We start from the raw sequence: 20,109 nt of genomic DNA on the forward strand, positions 1-20,109 counted from the left end.
TAGAAGAGTGTTTGATACCTATTGTCCATTCAATAACACATAAAATCAAGTCATCAGGATCTAATGTTGGCACACTGATGCCCACCACAAGGACTACACGCATGCAAGGCTGCTGGAAGAAGACTGACCTGGTGCCTGATTAGAGCTAATCTCCAGCCAGGTAGATAATATTAGAACAGCACCACAATGACCCGACTGAAGAGTCTGGCTGCAGACGCATTAGCACCAACAAGAGAGATAACAAAACGTAACGTAGTTATGATAACTAGTGCCAAAAAACACAAAGTAGTAAGTGCATGATTATCAAAAAGAGAATAATCACATTTTCACGTTCCTATCCGATTGTTCAGTCTGACGTCACTAGCCGTGTCTGGGTCTAAACTCCGCTGCAGGTCCATATATCAAACGATCACTATGGCATTACTGAGAGTTGAAAAACTGTCTAAAGTCTTTCATCTTTAATAAAATGATCAGCGTTCTGCTCTACCAGGTGTAACAATTGAGTTTAACATCCAGGCATCCATGAAAACGGAATTTATGACATTTAACGGAGTTAGAAGTTAGCAGGGAGTTAGCTCGCTAGCTTCTATCTAAATACAATATAGCATGTCCTGACTGCGGGGTTTTGGAAACAAATTAAAACGTACAGCTCTGTATCACTTCCACATAAATGAAGACAGAAAACTAAACAGCAGTGACGTTTGTAGGGTTACTGAAGTTGGCTAGCTGGTATATAATGATGTGCTACGTGACCGCTAGCGACACAGCTATGTTAGCATAATATAAACAAGCTAACTTTTTTTCCACTCGATAAAAGTTAACGTGAGTGTTCTCGGTGGTCAGGAACAAATGTAATCGCATGGCAGGATGCTGTAAAAGGACCAAACTTCAGCCAGGAGAACAACTGAGATAATCCATCCACAATACGAGGTTAGTCATTCATATACTGCTGCATGGGCTGGGCTGTAGTTACATCCTAAGGTTTTAAAAACTGAGCTTAAATAAATGATTAGCGGTAATAAAAGCCGAGGGAGGTCAACAGTGATCACTGACTGTTTTAGGAGCTTTTTGAGATCAAATAGAAGAAAATACATAACATTAAACATGTTAACAACACAAAAGCCATATTAAACGCAGACTACTTTAGACCCGGAAGTAGGATTCGTCGCGTCATCACTGAACAACCGGATTGGAACTCTTCTATTTTACTAGCTCTGACACTTTCACTCCAAACTTGCTAATAATACCTGCTTTATACAGTCAACAGGAGATTTGTTGATTTATTTTTTAAAACCTTAACTAAGAAAAATTAACACCATAACATCACCAACTGATGGAGTCATCACTGGTGACAACCTTAACCCTAACTATCAGAATCATCTTTTCCCCTATACTGCAAAACTCATGAGCCACCCCTCATTTCCCTAGATCTTGCTAGAAAACTGGGAAATAGCTGCAGTAATGTACTGAAACAAGAAAATAAACAACTATAACAAGCTTCAGAGACAATATTTGCAAGATCACCTTTATTCTTAAACACAGGCTGAACTCTCTTAGGAAAGCTTTTTTATAATTTCTTTAGGTAATCTCCAGGAATAGTTCTCCAGGCTTCCTGAAGGACATTCAAACTTCTTATTTACATGTTGGCTGCTGTTCTCTGCTGTTGTCAAGATTATCCCACACTACTTCAGCAATGCTGAAGTCAAAGCTCTGGGGAGCTTTTCAGACAGTATTACATGTTTGATCAAAATCTGAATGCACTTTTCAGCATTCATAATTTCATCTGTTTCGACAAGATCCCCGCAGCCCCAAACCCTGGCAGAGCCTCCACCATGTTTTACAGACAGCTGTAGACGCTCACCTGTCTCCTGTTTTCCTCCATACAAATTTGGATTCCTGTTACAACTGATATTCAGTCCAGTTCTTGTGTAATCTGCCATACATGAGCTTTTTCTACCTGTTTACCCTCCATAAGTAGTAATTCCAGACAACCACCCTTCCACTGAGACCACTGAGACTTCAGTGAACAGCAGATAAATGAACTGGACCAGATGCAACTCTCAGGTCCTGCATCAGGTCTTTGCTGTTTCCCATTTCCTGAGGACGTGACTTTCAGACACTGTTCATCTACTATAGTTTTAGACACTTCTTCTCTTGTCATCCACTTGTCCAATTTCCTCAAATTTTGAGGACACGTGGAAAACATTATTTCTTCCCTGTCATACTGGCTTATAATACAACTGAGAATTGGTTCTTTACTAAGCAGTCTGCTATTTGAAGACACAACACTGGTCCATCTCTTTTTCTGCTTGAACAATTCATAGGACAGTGTAATGCGGCTTAACAAACAACAAACGACTAACAATCTTCTGAAAATGGTCAGGTAAAAGGACTGGACCGAAGATGAGTGTAAAAGTAGCCATTGTCCAAAGAAAAGAGCTCCAGTAAGCCCGGAGAACTCTTGAATGTTACCCTCAATGTTAATTTCTGACAATCAACTGGTGAAAACACAAAAAGTGCCCTTTGAAATCACTCTACAAGCGTTTCATTTAACGCATGAAAAATGAAATACTCTGTCTTTTTTTCTTAATCATTAGCTAATGTTGGTGCAGTACCCAAACCTCTATGCAGTAATTATGAGTCAGATTTGCTGAATGCCAGCACCACCCAGCAGCAAATTACATTCAATCATTTTACAACAGGGACAGCAGATAAATTAACTTGTTGGATTCAACGCCCAGTTCTGGACCAAATATCCAACCTTTGGGATACCAGTGTCCTAAAGTATTTTGGTTAGAAAGAAAACAAAAATAAATATGTGCAGGTTCTTATGAAGCTGTGTAGATTTCGCATCACATGTGAGTTGGAAACGGTCCGGCATTTGGAAGCGCTTCAAGTGATCATCAGTGATGACAACACTGATGTAAATGTGGAAACTCGCGTGTAGGTGGCTGATACTCGAGGCTGGGGTTGGCAGCGTGGGCAGCAAACAGAGCCAAATGTGAAAATCAGTATTTACACTCAAGACTGAGTGAGTCACAGTTGTAATAGTATGCCCTTTGTAGCCTTGTGCGTGTATGTTTTGTGTATTTAATCCTCCCTGTGCTATCAGTGCTCACAGATTATCTCACAGATAAGAAATGAGATGCAACAGGGAAGACATTGCTTCTATTTCCTTGCATCGACAACTGTTATTGATCAGCCTGAGATCATTTTAATAACCCTTTTGCTCCGTCTAAGGACGTTTTCACTCACGTAGTGACGTGGCACGCTCTAATGTAATTGCGCACACTTTATATGAAAGGTGACACCAGCAGGGTGGAGATCGAAACCTTTCAGCGCACAAAAACACGGTCATTGTGGGAGCAGTCAGGCCATTTAAAGCTCTCTGCTGGACTCTCATGTGAAAGTATTGATGGTCGGGTGTGTCCGGAAAGCCACAATCAAGACAAGGCACATGACACGATGACGAATATTTGTCAGGTGAAGAAATCTGCTGAATCACAATCGTGTTTGCCCCCCTTGTTTTTAAAAAGCTTTCACTATCCAGCTTCTAGAATCTTAAATGATGAAGGGGGTTGCAAACTCGCCTCATGCGGCTCTTTTGCCCAACTCCGGTGGCTCCCCGTGGATTTGATGAGCATTTATTAGCAGGTGATTAAATAAATCTTTTTACAGGAACACATCCGGCACCGTTTACGGTTTGGACGGCCAGTTGGAGCCACTGTATTAACCTCCTAGGACCTGGCATCCACATATGTGGACATCACATTTTGGGTTATTTAGACCAAAATACTCAATTGTGCTCTACAGGGGCCTGATATCCACTTACGAGGACATTATACTGCTACTGTTTTATCGAAATTTCAAATGCATATCCTCATATGTGGCTGTCATTTTTCTTAGAAACAAAAATCAGGTAAAAAAAAATTAATAAATAAAAATCTGGTAATTCTTTGTTTTTACAAGCACCGGGTCCCAATCAGCCCAAATATCAAAGAGAAATTAAAAATGCATGCCGTGGAAGAGTTTGGGTCTTAGGATGTTAATGAACTTTGGGATCTGAGATGAGTCAGCGACTGACCCATTTACAAGGCGGCATATGAGAAAGATATCACGTAGTCAAAAAAGGTGAACACCATGTACATCCAAGGTGGGTCAAAGTTCAGCATCATTAAACACAAACTGTTGATTATATGCGTGTAATAGCTAGGTTTGCCCCCCCCCGCACACACACACACACACTCTAACTCTTTTCCCCATTTAAACTTTTAAACACTTCAGCTAATAAAAATAAAGAGCTATTATTGTAAAAAATAACCTCTAGAATAAGTTACGTGCTCAGTGCAAGTAAAGTGAAAAGTCTAGCTTAAGGCATAAAACACCTCGTACGTGCCATTTCACACTTCCTGTTACAGGAAATATAACTTAACGTCAATGATCTTTCATCAGTGTAACAATCAGTGTGCCCAGTATCATCAGTACTGCCAGTTATCTCATATTCCTGTCCTTACTGCTTGCATTTCCCTTTTGTTGCCAGCTTCTCTGCGCCGTTAGGAACCAAACAACTAATGACTAATAGGCACAGTGAGGTGTGTTTGTTAGGAAATGTTCCAAACTTAACACCCCTCACAACTAAATTTGATGTTTTTAAAGGATCAGTGGAAACAAACACAGCTGATTGCAGATGATGAGTTTTTAGCTACATTTATGTTTTTGTAAAATGCCCAGTTTATGAACTACACTAAGATATCGGTGCAATTTAACGATGCACCTCTTACAAATACATAGACGGCCACTTAACACGAATATCTAATCACACAGCAGCAACTCATGCATATAGGAATAAAAAGTTTCTGACAAAATTTGGGCATTTTTAAGAGTATTTAGGAAAACTGTGCACTTGCATCTCCTCCTTGTCTAGGATGAAGTTAATCGAATTTCCCAGAGGAACCCACCCGAGGGATTAATAAAGTTCTATCTAATACTGATACAGAACAGAACAGAACAGGGTTTAATCTGGGTGAGGGATGGCAGGGTCCAAAGAAGAAGGTCATAGATTTTGGATTTTTATCTTTATTTTTGTCTGTTTTACAAGCAAATAGAATATTGATGGCCTACCATACACCACAATATGCAAGTAATAGATAATTTAGGTGTTTTTTATTGTTAAAGTTGCATCAAGTGACAAAAGTTTATGGGTTTTTTTTTTCTTTATTTTCCATTATTTAAAGAATGAAAATCAACAAAACTGATATTTTCTGTGAATTTCTGTTGTCCAATAAAAGGACACAAATCTAAGTGATGCGCTGCCAGTACTTGTTCGATAATTTTACACATTTCACTTAAAATCAAAGCCAACTGAACTGTTCTTATGATATTCTCAGATTTACTACATCAGCATTTCTTTATAACCTAAAAAAGCTGAGGTGTATTATTAAAATTCTTTCTCTTCTTCCTGTTCTTAAGGAATCTCAGATTGAGATTGAGTGTTTAGTTACACTTCTTTACAGTGAAGTAAAGAGGAACAATGATTTAAGATCTTAAAATGTGAATTTGGGTTGGGTGTTTATGCATGAGAATCTTTTACTTCTCTTATTATATTTTTTAAGTCACGCAGCAGAAGAACTAACCTCTGCTTTGCACAGCCTCTCTTAAACATCAGAGTGCTGAGCTGTTTGCATCTCCACCCACAAAAAAAAACAAAAAACAAAAAAAACACAGATTCCGCTTTGCTGATTACAGAACTGGCTCGCCTTTGACGCTCAACATCTTTATTAGGCTGCGTTTTACTTTTACGTCAGTCACGTCGAAGCGCTGCTCCACCTACCTACAAATTACACGATCTGCAACATCAATGCTGACGTCAAAATGTGTATGTGTGTGTGACGAAGCGAGAGAGAGAGTTGGAGAGACAGTCTGTGTCCTTATCCAGGAATCCTAATGATGGGATTGAATGGCCGCGGCTCTCGTTGCCCTGGTGACAGGCGCCATGAATATGTGTGACCGAGGGGAAGGAGAGAGCAGAGACGCAGAGAAGCATACAGGATTTTGATCGTGTAAAGAGGAAAGCAAATTATTAAGAGCAGCTACTGAAATACAATTTACATACAGGACACCCGGTCCGTGGCCTTGATGTTATCAACCGTGGGAACACTGAGGCGGATTGCACACTGGTTTCATGGAGAGAGCATTTGAATAAAATTTACATCCAGCACCAAATTCACGTATTCCCAGAATTTGTGTTTTGCATTTGTTATCAAGGAAGCAGAGGCCGAAGTGTTCAGTTATCGTGACAGCGTGGTGGGTTTCACAGATGATTTTACCTGCTTAATTAGAAATGCAAGCAAACAAATAAATCCAGGAATCAACAAAGGCTTTGACCTCCTCTTTAAAGGAGACCATCCTGAACTGTAACACAATTTTGTACTTATGAAACACATTTGTTTAACAAATTACCAAGAATTGCAATAAAAGGCACACATTTTCTGTAAATAACACCCTTACTGCCTTCATTTTATGCAGCACCCCACAAAAGGTCCATACTGAGCCAGTTAAAACCCCGAGAAACGATGAATCTCAAACAGATAGCGGGGGAAACGGTGCGGCTGATAAAACTGAGCATCTTCTACCTGCTCCTTACACTCGCCCCGCTCTGGTTTCTTTTTATAAACTTCCAAAAAAGCCTGGTCTGTTAGCGTCCTGTGCTTCTAGTATTTTCAGCTTCATGTACTCTAAAGACACACAAACACAATGAATTAAACATGACTATGATAGTGGGGCTTTGCTGGCTGAATTCTAATTACACTGACTTTGCAGGGGTGCACATGTGTGTCTGAGGGCTGTGTGGGAAACTCATGAGTCTACATCTCTCTATATCTACATGTTGTAATGCCTGTACAGAAATTAGACTTGTTAGTGTGTTCTCGGTGAGTTTGTGTGCGCCTGTCCACATCCTGCAGCCACGCAGAGAAACCACATTTTCACCACCTTTGACATGAATTATAAAAACAGCAGTAGCACTTCTCTTATGTGAGAGACGTTAAGATACAAAATCTTTCTTTAGAAGCAACTGCTGCTTAAAGTCTATTGCAAATTATAGACCGCCACCGATTTTACGTACACAGTTGCGTTTTACTTTCTGACGTAGGAGTTTGTCCAGCAATGAAGAAGAAAAAAGGAAGCCCACAAGTACAGGAAAAAACTACAAATGGAAGATGGCAACTGATTAAAGATGTAAGGCAGAATCGGCTTAAAGTCGAATTAAAGATAAGTCATTTGGAAAAAAGATACTATGCAAACAATATTATCGTGTTTTTTGGACCAAGAGAGGAAATCATTCCAGATCTGTTTGAAGAATCCTGAAATGCAAAACGCTCTGGTTGTGAAATCATCGTTCCAAAGGCTTCATTTGCAAAGCCTAACATAAAATCCTTATGTTAATGTAATGCAACTGTTACATTAGTAGACTAGTCTGCAACCATCCTCACATTTTAGTTTGTGTCTTGTCTACAAAATATGTCGTTAGCATATTAATTAATTAATTAACCTGCCAACACATCAGTGTTTTAAAACAGCTTTTTAATAAAGGAGTTATTGTTGAAGTATGTGAGGTCATCTTTGTGCTTTGGTATCAAACTAAGAATTGAACAGTTCTACTGGTGCTGGCTACTAAATTTCTGGCATCCTTCTCCTGAAATAATCCTCCTGTCTGACTCTTAAAGGCAATAACGTACAAAATTAAATTTTTATCAATAGGATCTGATTCTGGGATTTACTACAACAGCATTTATTAATATTGTACAGGTTAATAGTCTGAATGTACACAAGTTAGAGGAAGTGGAGCTACGAGGCCGCATTATTTCACCTTCTTTAAAACTACTCCAGTCATAGCAATTAACTTTATAAAGTGGCGACCAGAATCAGCTTCTTTATATGAGGTATAGTATGGTGCTTATGCATATAATCAACTAAATTAATATTAGCCTGTTTAAATAAAAGGAGCACTCATGCAGTACAGAGGTTGGGCCTTTTTTTAATGCAAGGAGGTTGGGTGGTAAATCTTCAGGAAGTGTAAGGGAGGAGAGGTGGGAAATGTCTGCTGAGTAGTAAATAATTAAACACAATGGACTTTCACACCTGTAGTCCAGGAGCACAATGTAAATGTAGGAGTGTGCCCTTTCACTGGCCTTCCTGTGTTACAGGGAGCCTTTAACTATTTAACTTTGGGTATTTTTAAACTTTCTGCTTCCATGACATTTAACCGCACACAAAAAAATATAACAGCAGTGGTTTGTCTAACCCCACATGCAGGAAACATACTTCAATTTAATGCAACGTGCTCCCTGCTGCAGAAGCATGACTTTGAAGTTCCTTAAGGACTTGTAAAACATGCTGGCATGTTTTTAATTTTGTTTGCTTTTAGTGTTAGTAAAATAAACCGTGATGACTTTTAGTCACAGTTTGATTCTTGCATTCAAGCCAAGAGGTTGAAAACAAAGTTATATGGCCTGACGGGAAGCACCTTTATCAGTTTTGTTGGTGCCAGTCTTCATTATCGCAGATAATCAGAAGCCAGTATTTGTCTTCACTTTTTTTAAAAATGCTTATCAAATGTTACCTTAGTCTCTTTCTATCTCTTTTATCATAATAATTAAAAGCAGTAACATTGCATGTTATCATTCAAGACAACAAACTGGCTCACTTCCTGATTACTTACAGTACACAAACTGTATTTGTACTTCATGACATCCGTACTACTAAACCTCGATATCCAATTTGATTCGTTTAAACTTTCACAGAAAATATTTGTTCAAGAAGAGAAAAATTTAAGAAAAATTCATTTTCTTTTTACTTCATGAAATCTGCATTTTGACAGGCACATTATTGCACACTGATCTACACTTAACTCCAAACTATTAATTACCCTAATTATGTTAACCCTACAATTTATGAATTTTTGTATTTTCTGAATGTCTTGTTGACAGATTAAAATGTCCTCGTGAACTTCACTATGAATTTACAAAGAGGATTCTGCAATTTTACAGTAAATCGCTGTTTCTTCTGCAGCTGTAAATGTTGCTATTCTTGTGGATTACAAATTCACATTTTTTAAAGATTTGATCTGCTCACTGCCGCCATCGTGGGTTGGGACTTACAGGAAGCTTTGGGAACTTTGTAAGGGGTTCCACGTCCTAAAAAAATAAATGTTTTCATCCAGCACGGAGGGAATTTATCGACTCCTGCAGTGTTTTCTCTCTCTCCTCCACCAAAACCTCATCAAAACCAGCAACAGGTATTTAGCGGCAGTTTAGACTGAATTATTTTACATTTTTACAATTTTCACTTTTCTTTGAATTTTGAGTTTTGAAACGGGACATTCCCTTTTTTGCATTCTTTTCAAATGTAAACGTAAAACCTGGGTATGAGTATAAACATTTACTTTTTTAAGGTTGTTATAGGTCATTCTGGCCTAAAATTAACAGATCCCTGGAGCTTTCCAAGATTTTCCAAGCCACTAAGGTCAATCTCAGCAAGTGCCATAGATCATTAGGAGAGAGCCACCGTTAGTGAATGTGGCTGCGCCTTACTCAGGGTTGCTAATGGGGTGAAACATCTAGCAGACTGCAGGGTAGGCTTTCAGACGGAGGTAGTGAGTGCTGGGTGAATCCCCCCCAATCATAGGTTTAAATCAGTTTCTGTTAACCTACTGTGGTAATACCCCTAGACTCGGACTCTTTGAACAGAGAGCCGGTCCAGACTTCTATACAGAGGTAACTGTTAGCATTGTTTAAACACAAAACGTGACCACTCGTTTTTTCCTTCCCATCCAAGTAGGTTTTGTTCCTACACTTAACCAAACAGTGACCGAAAATGAAATTAAAGTGTAGCTAAATGCTAAATTTAAACATGAGTCAAAATAAGTCAGATCCGTTTCAGCGCCCTCCGCGCCAACTTCCTCCTAACTCTGCCTTTGCTGCACTAGTACTGCTATGTGTCACTGCAGGGACAAATGATCAGTATGACTATTGAGATGGAAGATTTGATGATGAATATGCTACACATACGTAGAAACTTACTAACACCGGAAGAAACTGGAGACCATCGCGGCTCTTAGAACTGATTTTAGGGTCTTTTTCCCCTCCCACTAGGTGCTTTTCTAACATATAAGGAAGCAAGAGTGGTGTAGGTGTATGAATATATGATGCAGCACCACTAAATTACAAAGAATCATTAACACTGATAAATAGATAGAACAAATTCCAGAGAGGTTAACTGCAAGTGAAGCCCAGGCTTTATTAATCATCAGAAGGAACTCTAAAAATCTTCATGAGAAATTCCCCTCAGCTACCTGTCATCCACCACACAGCTGAGGACATCTACAGAGAAACTGAAGAGACTGAAAGAGAAAAAAAAAAAAAAAGACCACACGAAGAGGTGACGCTGCACTAACAACCACTGAAAGCTAAGTGGGTGCAGAACTATGGTCTGAAAGCAGCTCAGTTCCCAGCCAGTTCTCATGATCAGCTAGCGTTTCTAATAATACTTGAAACGACACGTATCTGCTATAAGATTTAAACCAAAATTCATACAGCTTTAAACCACAGGTCGTCCTAAACTGAGCTCAGCTGAGAGCTTTTACACCAGCGTAAACTCACTGAACCAAACAAGCCCAAAGCTCCAACCATTCAATCATCCAATCACAGGTTAATATAGACTGACTTAAAAGAAAAAACAAAAACATAACTAATCTGCTTTCCATGATAATAACACTCATTCATCTGAATAATCATCCCTTTCGGTCACAAATGCATTAGCGTCTTCACTAAAACCTAATCGGGTTTAATTGACAGAATGATCATATTTACATAGAAATATGCAGCAACAGTTTAAATATTAGCAGCGTTACCGTTTCCTCTGTGAATACCAAGCAGAAACACCCAGGATATGAAGCAAACACAAAAGTGCAAAAACTGCAGTTCCTGGCTCTAGAACTGCAGTTTTTGCAGATTTACCACAGTTAATCTTCATGTTATCACAAACAGGACAAAGAATCATAAAGTTAATCCCACTGTCAATGGAATTGCTCCATCTTATTGCTGTTTATGACTGTCCAGATGCATCAAAATCGCTTTGAGCATGGCAACTGACTGCAAGTAGTCGCAGTTCTTTGTTATTATCTTCGAAGTAATCATTTCAAAGGCAATGAAACTGCAAGTTAATGGGACATGGTCACGGTAATTTTGTTTGTCCTAATTACGGTTAGAGTGCAAACATGTGTATTTCTTGACCTGACCTCTGCACAGCCATTTAAAGCTTCATGGTGGCTCTGTCCATCTTTTACATACAGTCTGTGGCAAATACACAGAAATGCCTCTCTCTCCCTTTCTCTCTTTGGATGTTATGCTGACAAACGCTTTGGCTGGTCTCGTTTTTCCCATAATAACAGTCATAGGGAGCAGCAACTTAAAAAAAGAAACAAATCACTCCACCTCCTCCTGTGTCCCGCTGCCAACTGCATCTCTGCTTCACAAAGAGCTGCAGCGTATAACAAAAATATTCTCAAAAAAAAAAAAGTCAACCAAGAGAGCCAATCCAATCAAACTGCAGCTGGAAAGTGAGTCGAAAACCCTGAGTCGCTTTTATGCAAATACAGAAGTGATAGTGCTACAAGAAGCTGCACTTGACCTACTTACTCTAGCTCTTCCACAATTCCTTCCCCAACAGAGAGGAGATCAGAGGAAGCTAGGAGCGAGGGGACAGGCCTTATTAACCACCACCACACAGGAATAAAGCGTCACTGGTTAGAGAGAGATGGGGGAGACAAAGCAGAGTGGAAGAAGGCTAACAGGAGAGTCTTTGCTGGATGTGCTCCAAAAAGTCTTGGGAGAAAACCAGTAAAAAGATTCTTGGACAATCTAGCGGAAGAGTTGATGATCTGTTCCTGACGTACATGTGGATCATTCAGTGTCAGCCAAGCTCCTCATAAAAAAAAAAAAAATTAAAAAACAATTTAAATGGTTTGGGTTTGTCGGAAAAAGAGAGCTCAAATAAAACCAAACCCCAATCCCAGCCCATAATTCAAAGCTGAGGCCGTTCTCCGAAAGGCTGCTCTCACACAGAAGCGGCCCTGAACAAAAATTCCACACAAATTATACAGGCTAGGCCTTGATGCTTTTGTAATTGCTTGTGCAGCCCTGCCCAGAAAATAAAAGAAGCAGAAGAAGAAGAAGAAGAGGACAAACAAAAAAAACAAAACAAAAAAAATCCGGGCCTTGATGATGACCAAGAGGAGCGGGCAGAAAAACAAAAGAATAAAGTGTTTTTGTTGGACACAAAAGGACAGGATGTGATCATGTGTCGCTGCCATGGTCTACATGTGCACACAATAAAAAACACAGACACACACACACGTCACAACCAGGCTGCACGGACGTGTCTGCAGCCTCCTTATCTCTTTTATGACATGAAATAGGAGCAAAACTCAGGTAATTTTATTCTAGTCAGTTTCCACTGAAACTAAAAATACAAGTTACAGGAACATATGGGAAAATTCCTGCTAAGGAGCTTTAAATTCATGTTTAAAACAACACAGCTACAAACTTCTGTTTTACTTAGACTCAACATGGCAAAAATAACTGACAATACTGCCGTCAGCTTATTTATTTCGGTACAGTAACTTAACAGGTACTTATTTTGGTCATTTCCACCTCCATGTTTTTTATTCTTAGACTCTACTCGAGTTGCTTTGCACGATTCACAGCTTTAAACAGCCACATAGTTCAGGATAAGCTCCACTTTTCTCTTCTGACTGGCTGCCCCTCCAAAACAACAGCAGGTGCACCGAGCTTCTGTTCCTAACATGGACAAATGAGGGATAACTTCTTTCTATGACATCATTTAGATCCCTGAGATTTTGGGCATTGAGGGATAACTTTTAAATTCTCTGAAAATGATGTAAGTCTTTGGCATGTTGACTATGAGCAGCCACAAATTTAACAAGTATACTCTATATAGGAGGTCAACTTTAACTGGGCCCTGGTGCGACCCTCCTGTCATCCTCTGTCTGCTCACTGTCTAAAAAAAGAAAAACCTTTGAAGACCAAAACTTAATGAATCATTTATCGTAATAAATCGCATTCAAAGTAAATGCAATGGTTCGTTTCAATTTCTCAAGGCTTTTTATATTGTACGGTAAAGGGCCTGCGATCATGGAAAGACCACCCTTGCGATGATCAAATGATCCCCTATGAGCATGTGGTGATGGTGGGGAGAAAGAACTCCTTTTAACAGGAAAAGAACCAGGCTCAGGCTGAGGGGTGAGGAGAGATAAGAGAAACAACATCAACAAGTAATGCCATATAAGTAATGGCATATAAGCATGTCTCCTGATCCCAAACTGGGAGCTAGTCCCACAGGAGAAGGGTCTGACAACTGAAGGCTCTGCCTCACATTCAGCATGGAGGGAATGAAGTGCTTTGTTAGGATAATATGATAGTTTGAGGTCTTTAGGACCAGACTCTTCAACTCTGGATTTAACAGGGAGCCAATATTCTCTTTTACATGACTGCAAATACTTATGATGGCTATGAACATAACTAACCAAGCATGCAGCGATTATGCTAAAAAACACACGGTAGAGTTGTGAGCTTCAGGTTTCTTGGCCTGCTTGTACAGGTAGCTGGATTTACTTGCAGAGATTACAGTTCACCGGGTCGAGGAAGCACACCTGCAGGCTGACGTCTGAGATGCTGTAACACTGGCCTACATCGAGGACATGCCAAATGGCTAAAAATACATCCTGCTGAGGTTCTATACCACACCCCCTCCTCAGCATCTGAACCACCAAGACGTCAATAAAATATTCAAATTCAAGCCACAGGCTCTCTTCCCTTCTCCCTTTATTGCAGATACCCGAGCAACATAAACACCAACACGCTTAACATTACACAGACTCTGGATGCAGCCTGCAGCACCTTGCAAAATTAAATAGAAACACTGCCACAAATTTAATTAAACCCCTAAAACTGTTAAAAACAAGGCAGGACGTTCACCAGATACATTAATGTGACATGAACATGCCTCCAACATGCTCTGTGCTATGATTTAATTATGATTCATGACCAGGATTGGGAATATCTCAGCTCTTCTTGCAAAAGAAGCAATATATTTGTACCTACAGTGGACAAAAAACTGAGAACAGCTGTTCAGTCAATAAGCTTGGAGGGCCATTTAACCTAATGCCGCACTAACATGCTGTTGTTGGACAGAAGTCCACAGCGTGTTGTTCCAAGTGACTGCATAAACACACGCTTTTAATCCACTTAAGCTGGCAGCGGGTCAAGTGATGGGCCATTTAAAGGAGCCCAACATGACAAAAACGGTCAGGATAAGGTGAAAACAATCCTCCAAAATAAAACTCAGGTGACCACAGTTTGGTAAGGATGCAAAAGAAACACACACAGAAAAAAAGAGAAGAAAAAATAAACCCCACACACAGCGGCCCCTGCATTTGTGACGCTCAGCTGCTAAATTTAGATCACATGAAACTTGCGCAAGTCTCCTGGGAAGGCTGCAAGGCATGAGATTGCAAGGCAACAATAATATTAGTACTTTCTGTGTGTTTGATTGATCTATGAAGAGTTCAAACCCCAGAGATTTTCAGCAAACAAGCACACACAGGCAAAATACAACCCGACGTCCTAGAAGGAAAACTAAATAACACCCAAAACACAGATAAAAACCAGCATTGTGTTAATGAATCTCGAGGCTACTGACTGCAAGTCTGCAATGTTATTCCAAAAGAAGATACCCCGCTCATACAGACAGTATTCCCTCTGTACAACATCACAGTACACTTAAAAAGCAAATGCACACTTTCAGTTTTGATTCGAGGAGTTAACCATTTGGGAATTACAGCCATTTTTTGCACAGTCCCCCACTTAATTTGGACAGATACCTTAATGGCCAGATGAGGCCTGCTCCCTCTTAAATTCAATAGAAATTATGCACATAAAAGATCTGGAGATGTGCTGAACTTGTATTCAGTAGCTGTTCACTGGACCTCTAAATGTGAGGTCCACAGAGATGTGGATGCAAGTGATACAGGCTGAAAAAGCAAAATAAACCAAAAATCCACCACAATGCTGCATAATTACACCATGCAAATATTTGTGCACTTAACTGTATGCTCATATACACTTTTGGCAGGTTGCAGCTGATTAAACATCTGTCTTGCATGTGTCAGCAACAGAGGCCATGATTTGATGGTCTCGCAGAGAGGTTACTGTCTCAGTTGTTTGCACAGTGTCAAGCACGGCATCATTGTAATGAAGTAAAGCATTCATGTGTAAGGCCATGTGCTCATAAATAGCCCATATTTGCTTGCTTTCTGCATGCATGTACCCAGGCCTGTTGTAATGCATCGTGTAGTGTTAAAGTGCTATAAATCACCAAATATTCACATTTAACAAGCCACAAAAATAATTAAATATATTGTTTCATCTCACCTTTTTGCCCGTGGAGCCAGTCTTGGAGAGGCAGGACTTCGCAAGGGAGAGGTACCCGCCGATGACTTCAATCTCCTCCACAGCAGGGTAGCGCTTCTTCAACAGGGAACCCAGCTGGGCGTAGGGGGCCTGGGGAGGGGTTGACCCCGGAGGGGCTTCACTCGGGGCTTCCTGCTGGGGCTCAGGTGGGCTCAGCTGGGCGTCAGACTCCACCCGACGTTTAGGCACCACAGTGAAGGTGTTCCCCTTTTTCCTCTGCACCAAGGGGCTCGGAACAGGGACACGCTGGGGTGGGGGCTCCACCTCGATGTCGTCAATGTTTGTTACTGGCAGCTGATCCACTGGAGGTTGCACTGGAGAAGAGACTGACTGGGTGGGAGAGAAGGGAGGTGAAGATGGGATAGCTGGAGAAGAGGGGGGTGAAGAGAGGACAGGCGGAGAAGTGGGAGCAGGGGATGGAGATAAAGGTTCAGAGAGAGAAGGAGCAGGACTTGTGGCAACAGTGAGAGGAGATGGTTCAGGTTTGGATGGCCTCTCCACCTCCTTCTCCTCCTCTTTCCTCTTTAACAGGGTGGGGGAGGTTGGCACTCCAGGTTTGGACACCTCTGCTGCTCTGTGTGAGGGGGAGGACTTGATGGGGCCAGGTGTCACCATGGGGCTGCTTGTTGAAGATGAGGCAGCCAAATGGCGCTTGGGGATCACTGTGAAGGAGTTTCGGGACTGGAGGCGAAGGTTTGCGAGGGCCCGTGCTTGGGTGTCGCCATCAGGAATCTGGGCGAGGTCTGGCTTTGGAGCGGGACGGATTTCAAACTCGTGTGAGGAGCAGGTCACCTTGGATGAGACAGGGCTCAAAGGGGCCTCGGCACGGGCACGGCGGGTCTCCGGAGAGCATGGCACCTTAGGTTTGGGGGGCACCTCAGCGGCCTCCCAGTCTCTCTCCCTGGTGGGCTTGTTTGTCCCCCTGTCCGGCTCGTCTCTGGGAGTCACGGCTGCGCTGTGGTGGACTCCACTCTCCTCAAAGCGCTGACGGAAGGAAGACACGGGCTGTGAACGCTGGGGGCTGCCCGGCCCAGAGACGGCAGGCTGTGGCTTTGGTTTGGAAGACCAGGGACCCTGGAAGACAGGCGAAGATGGCTGGCTACTGCCCGGGCTGCTGACCCGTGGACCCGGCCTGGGCTTTGGCACCAGATCTGGCTGTGTCTTGGGCCAGAGTCTTGGCCTACTGCTGGCACTACAATCCAGGTCCAGGAGGTTCTCTGTGCTGTGGGACTTCTTCTGCAGCTTCCCATAGTTGCTGTCAAACTTCTGGAGGATCCTGCTGACCCTACCTTGACCGTCACCTGTATTATAGGGGACCTCCTGATCAGGACGGCCCAGGGTGCTCAGGTTCTCCTCGCTCTTGCTTAACGTGGTGTCATAAATGACGACTTCCTTGGCTCTTATCTCGGTAACAGCACTCCCTCTGCGGTCCAGAAGGTCGTTTAGAGAGCTGTAACTACTCACACCGTTCTGCTGCCATTGGCACTCGCTTTTCACGCCTCCACCTTCCGGAAAGTAATCCGGGTCCGACTCGATGATGATGATGTTCTCCGCTCGGATAGTCCGTATGCCGGGGACACTGCCGTACAGCTCCAGGATGTGCTGGACCGGGCGGGTGGCGTTTTCTTGCTCCTGCCGCCTCCTCCGCTCCTTCTCCAGCTTGATGAACGGGTTCTCCTCCAGCGGCCCCAGGCTCTCCTGCAGCACCAGACTCTCGTGTCTGCCCTCCTCCCTCGGTGTCGCCGCGGCCGTCGCTTGTGGCTCTTTGTTGTGGGAGAAGTGCTGGGTGGCCGGGGTGATGGTGTAGTTCCGCCCGGTCGCGCCACCACCTCCTCCGTTCACATTCCCCGTTAGTTCGCCGTTTACCCGCTGCGGGCCCGCTCCCCCGGGGCTAGCCTCCGGAGCACCGGTTCCCCCAGCCCCGCCGCCGCCTTTCGCCTTCCTCCTCTCCAGGATTTCTCGCTTCCAGGCCGGCATCCTCGGGCTCTCTTGGCCGCCCTCTTGGCGGAGGACGCGAACCTCTCCTCCGCCAGACATCGCGGAGGGTTGTTACTGGAAGAAATGAGGAGGAGAGAGAGAGGCAGGCAGGCTCCGAGGCGGTCTTGCCGCGGTCCGGTGCGGCTCTTGAAGCTGTATCTCCGGCTGTGACTGTACCTGCAGCACCGATCACCGCACACTCACACACATCCCTTTTTTCTTCTCTCTCTCCTCTCCCTCTGCTGTCACACTGTCTGGCTCCCTTTCTCCCCAAAGGACCCTGAACGCGGCTCCGCCCCCTCAGCGGCAGCCCGAGCGTCTGTGATTGGTATCTGTGTGCTCTGGGCACGCCCCCTCCCTCCCGTTTCTATTGTTGACGGAGCAAATTAGGCCTGCCAATCAAAAGTGCTGCGTTCAAGTTCAAGATATTTTTACAACATGTGATTAAATATAAATTTTGTTGCTGTTTAATTACAAAAACGCTGTTTAATTTGTAGTTAATCACAACAAAAATGTCGTTTACATAACACAGTAGAATTATAACCACTACACATTATTATTGTTGTTAAAATTGAATTAAAACCCTAATTTACCTTTGTTGTATTTACTAAATGGGGAACATTTCTTAAACTTTACCACCTATTATGTCCCAGTAGTGTTCAAAATAATTATTTTTTGTGGTTTTTCCACAGTTTTTATCCCCAGTCTCACTGGATAGGAATCAGGTTATTCTAAATGGTTTTGGTTGCGATGTCGGAGTGTTAAATACACTTAACCTCGGTTCATTCAGCATTTGCCGGTGATACCACCTGTCGATAATCCGCGTGCAGCGATCAGATGAGTCTGCTGCACATGAATCAGCACTAAGAGGGCTATTCTTGGGTACTACAAGAGATTACTGTAGCTCATAAAACATTCATCGCGGGGCAATAATTAAGAAGAGCAGGGCTGAAGAGGGCGAAGAGTGTGCCTTATTTCCCCTTTGAAGCAGGACCGAAAGATGCAGAGAAAAAACTAAACAAAAGAAGGACATAAAACCTTCATAATATTTGGTATTTTATTTATCTTTATTTTAAAATGTAAAGTATATCAAGCGTATGCAGCCATAAATACGTTCCTTTAATTATTTTTAAATGTATATACATTTTAAACTTGGAAAATCTGCAAACCAGGAATTTTTCCACATTGTTCTGCAGATCAGCTTCAGAAAGAGATTTTCTATAATTTGCAGAGACCATTCTGGAAACAGTTCCAGCTTTAATCAGGAACACCACACCGAACTGGTATGCAGCCGGATATTATGCTTTTGTTCACCTGTAGAGAAGCTTCCCATATTGTTATCATCAAATCTAATAGAAATAATTTTAAACATTAGAATACGCATTACACTACAGAGCACTAAAGATGTGATGTTTGCTTTAAGGATGGGTTCCAGGCTGGGTTCTCCCTGTGCTTGAGCAGGTTTTCTGTGCTCTAAGTCCAAAAGCATATGATGGAGAGTTAGCTTGATTAGTGACCCTGTACCCTGTCATAGCTGGGATAGGCACCCTGAGGCCCTGAATGAGAAGAAAATGGATGATGTACAAACATATCCTACGATGTAGGTCAGTGTTAACAGTGCCATGGTTAGGTAGATGAAGTCCCAATTATTAAAACTGCTTAAGAAAAAACAAAAGTCATACTTGTTTGATTTCTATATGCAGAAAAAAATGGCTGCATTTGACTTAATTATGCGGTGACATAAATGTTTAGTCTTTTACCCCACGAACTAGCGCCCCATTGTGGACAGAGAGAACACAGACTCAAAACATTTAATGGACAACCATTAAATGTTATTTTATTTACATGTATATACAGATGACAATAAAAAGGTGGCACAGAAAAAAAAGAACATAAATAACATTTTAATTTATTTTTTTTAAAAAAGAAAAAAAATCAACATATACACAGAATTTCACATCAGGATTTACCCTAAAGTGAGGCCTTAAATAGATGCACTACACAGACAGCAAAGGACTCAAAATAGACTAAACACATTACATGTTGTCAAAGTAAACAGCAGTTTGTTTGTTTTTTTAGGGATGATGTGTAAAACAATCCCCTCTGAGTCCCGACAGTTTTCACATCCAGCTTTTTACCAAGTCCAAACCACTTCTCTGTGATGGAGTTTGATGAACACACACGACATAGTCAGATTAAAATCCTAAACCCATTTTTGCTGGCAAGCAGTTTCTCAGTCCAAGTAGGGAAACAGCAATCAATAAAGCTGCAGCAACGTCATGAAAGTTGCTCAAAAACGTTACCTGGGGCTTTGCTGCTTTAACATTGAGTGCACAGTGCATTAGAGCGATACCTCTGGAGTAAATTTTCTACCACTGACTGATCAGTGCAGATGTGCCACTATGGTCCAAATACAAGCTCTTTCAAATGTATCACAAAACCTGCACACCAAAATATATCCAGCAAGTGTGCTTCTTCTTTAGATTTTTTTTTTAAATAATTACTCAAGCAGGTGAGAAAATCTTCTGTTTATTATGCATGTTAAAGCAATTAGAAATTAACTGCGTGTTTCCTGAAATGTGAA

At 41.8% G+C, this 20,109-nt stretch overlaps 1 protein-coding gene across 1 annotated transcript in view; it reads right to left on the reverse strand.

Moving 5' to 3' along the window:
• The window catches only part of tprn (taperin), a 31,150-nt gene extending 13,368 nt beyond the window's left edge, over nt 1-17,782 (reverse strand). The window contains exon 1 of the mRNA XM_005921727.2: nt 15,510-17,782. Coding sequence (XP_005921789.1) covers nt 15,510-17,585 — 2,076 coding nt within the window. The 5' untranslated portion in view covers nt 17,586-17,782. The remainder of the gene's footprint in view (nt 1-15,509) is intronic.
• Between the last annotated feature and the right edge of the window lie 2,327 nt (nt 17,783-20,109).

This window comes from Haplochromis burtoni, unplaced genomic scaffold (assembly GCF_018398535.1).
Source record: "Haplochromis burtoni strain Fernald_Lab_line unplaced genomic scaffold, NCSU_Asbu1 Contig_51, whole genome shotgun sequence".
NCBI classification, from domain to species: Eukaryota; Metazoa; Chordata; class Actinopteri; order Cichliformes; family Cichlidae; genus Haplochromis; species Haplochromis burtoni.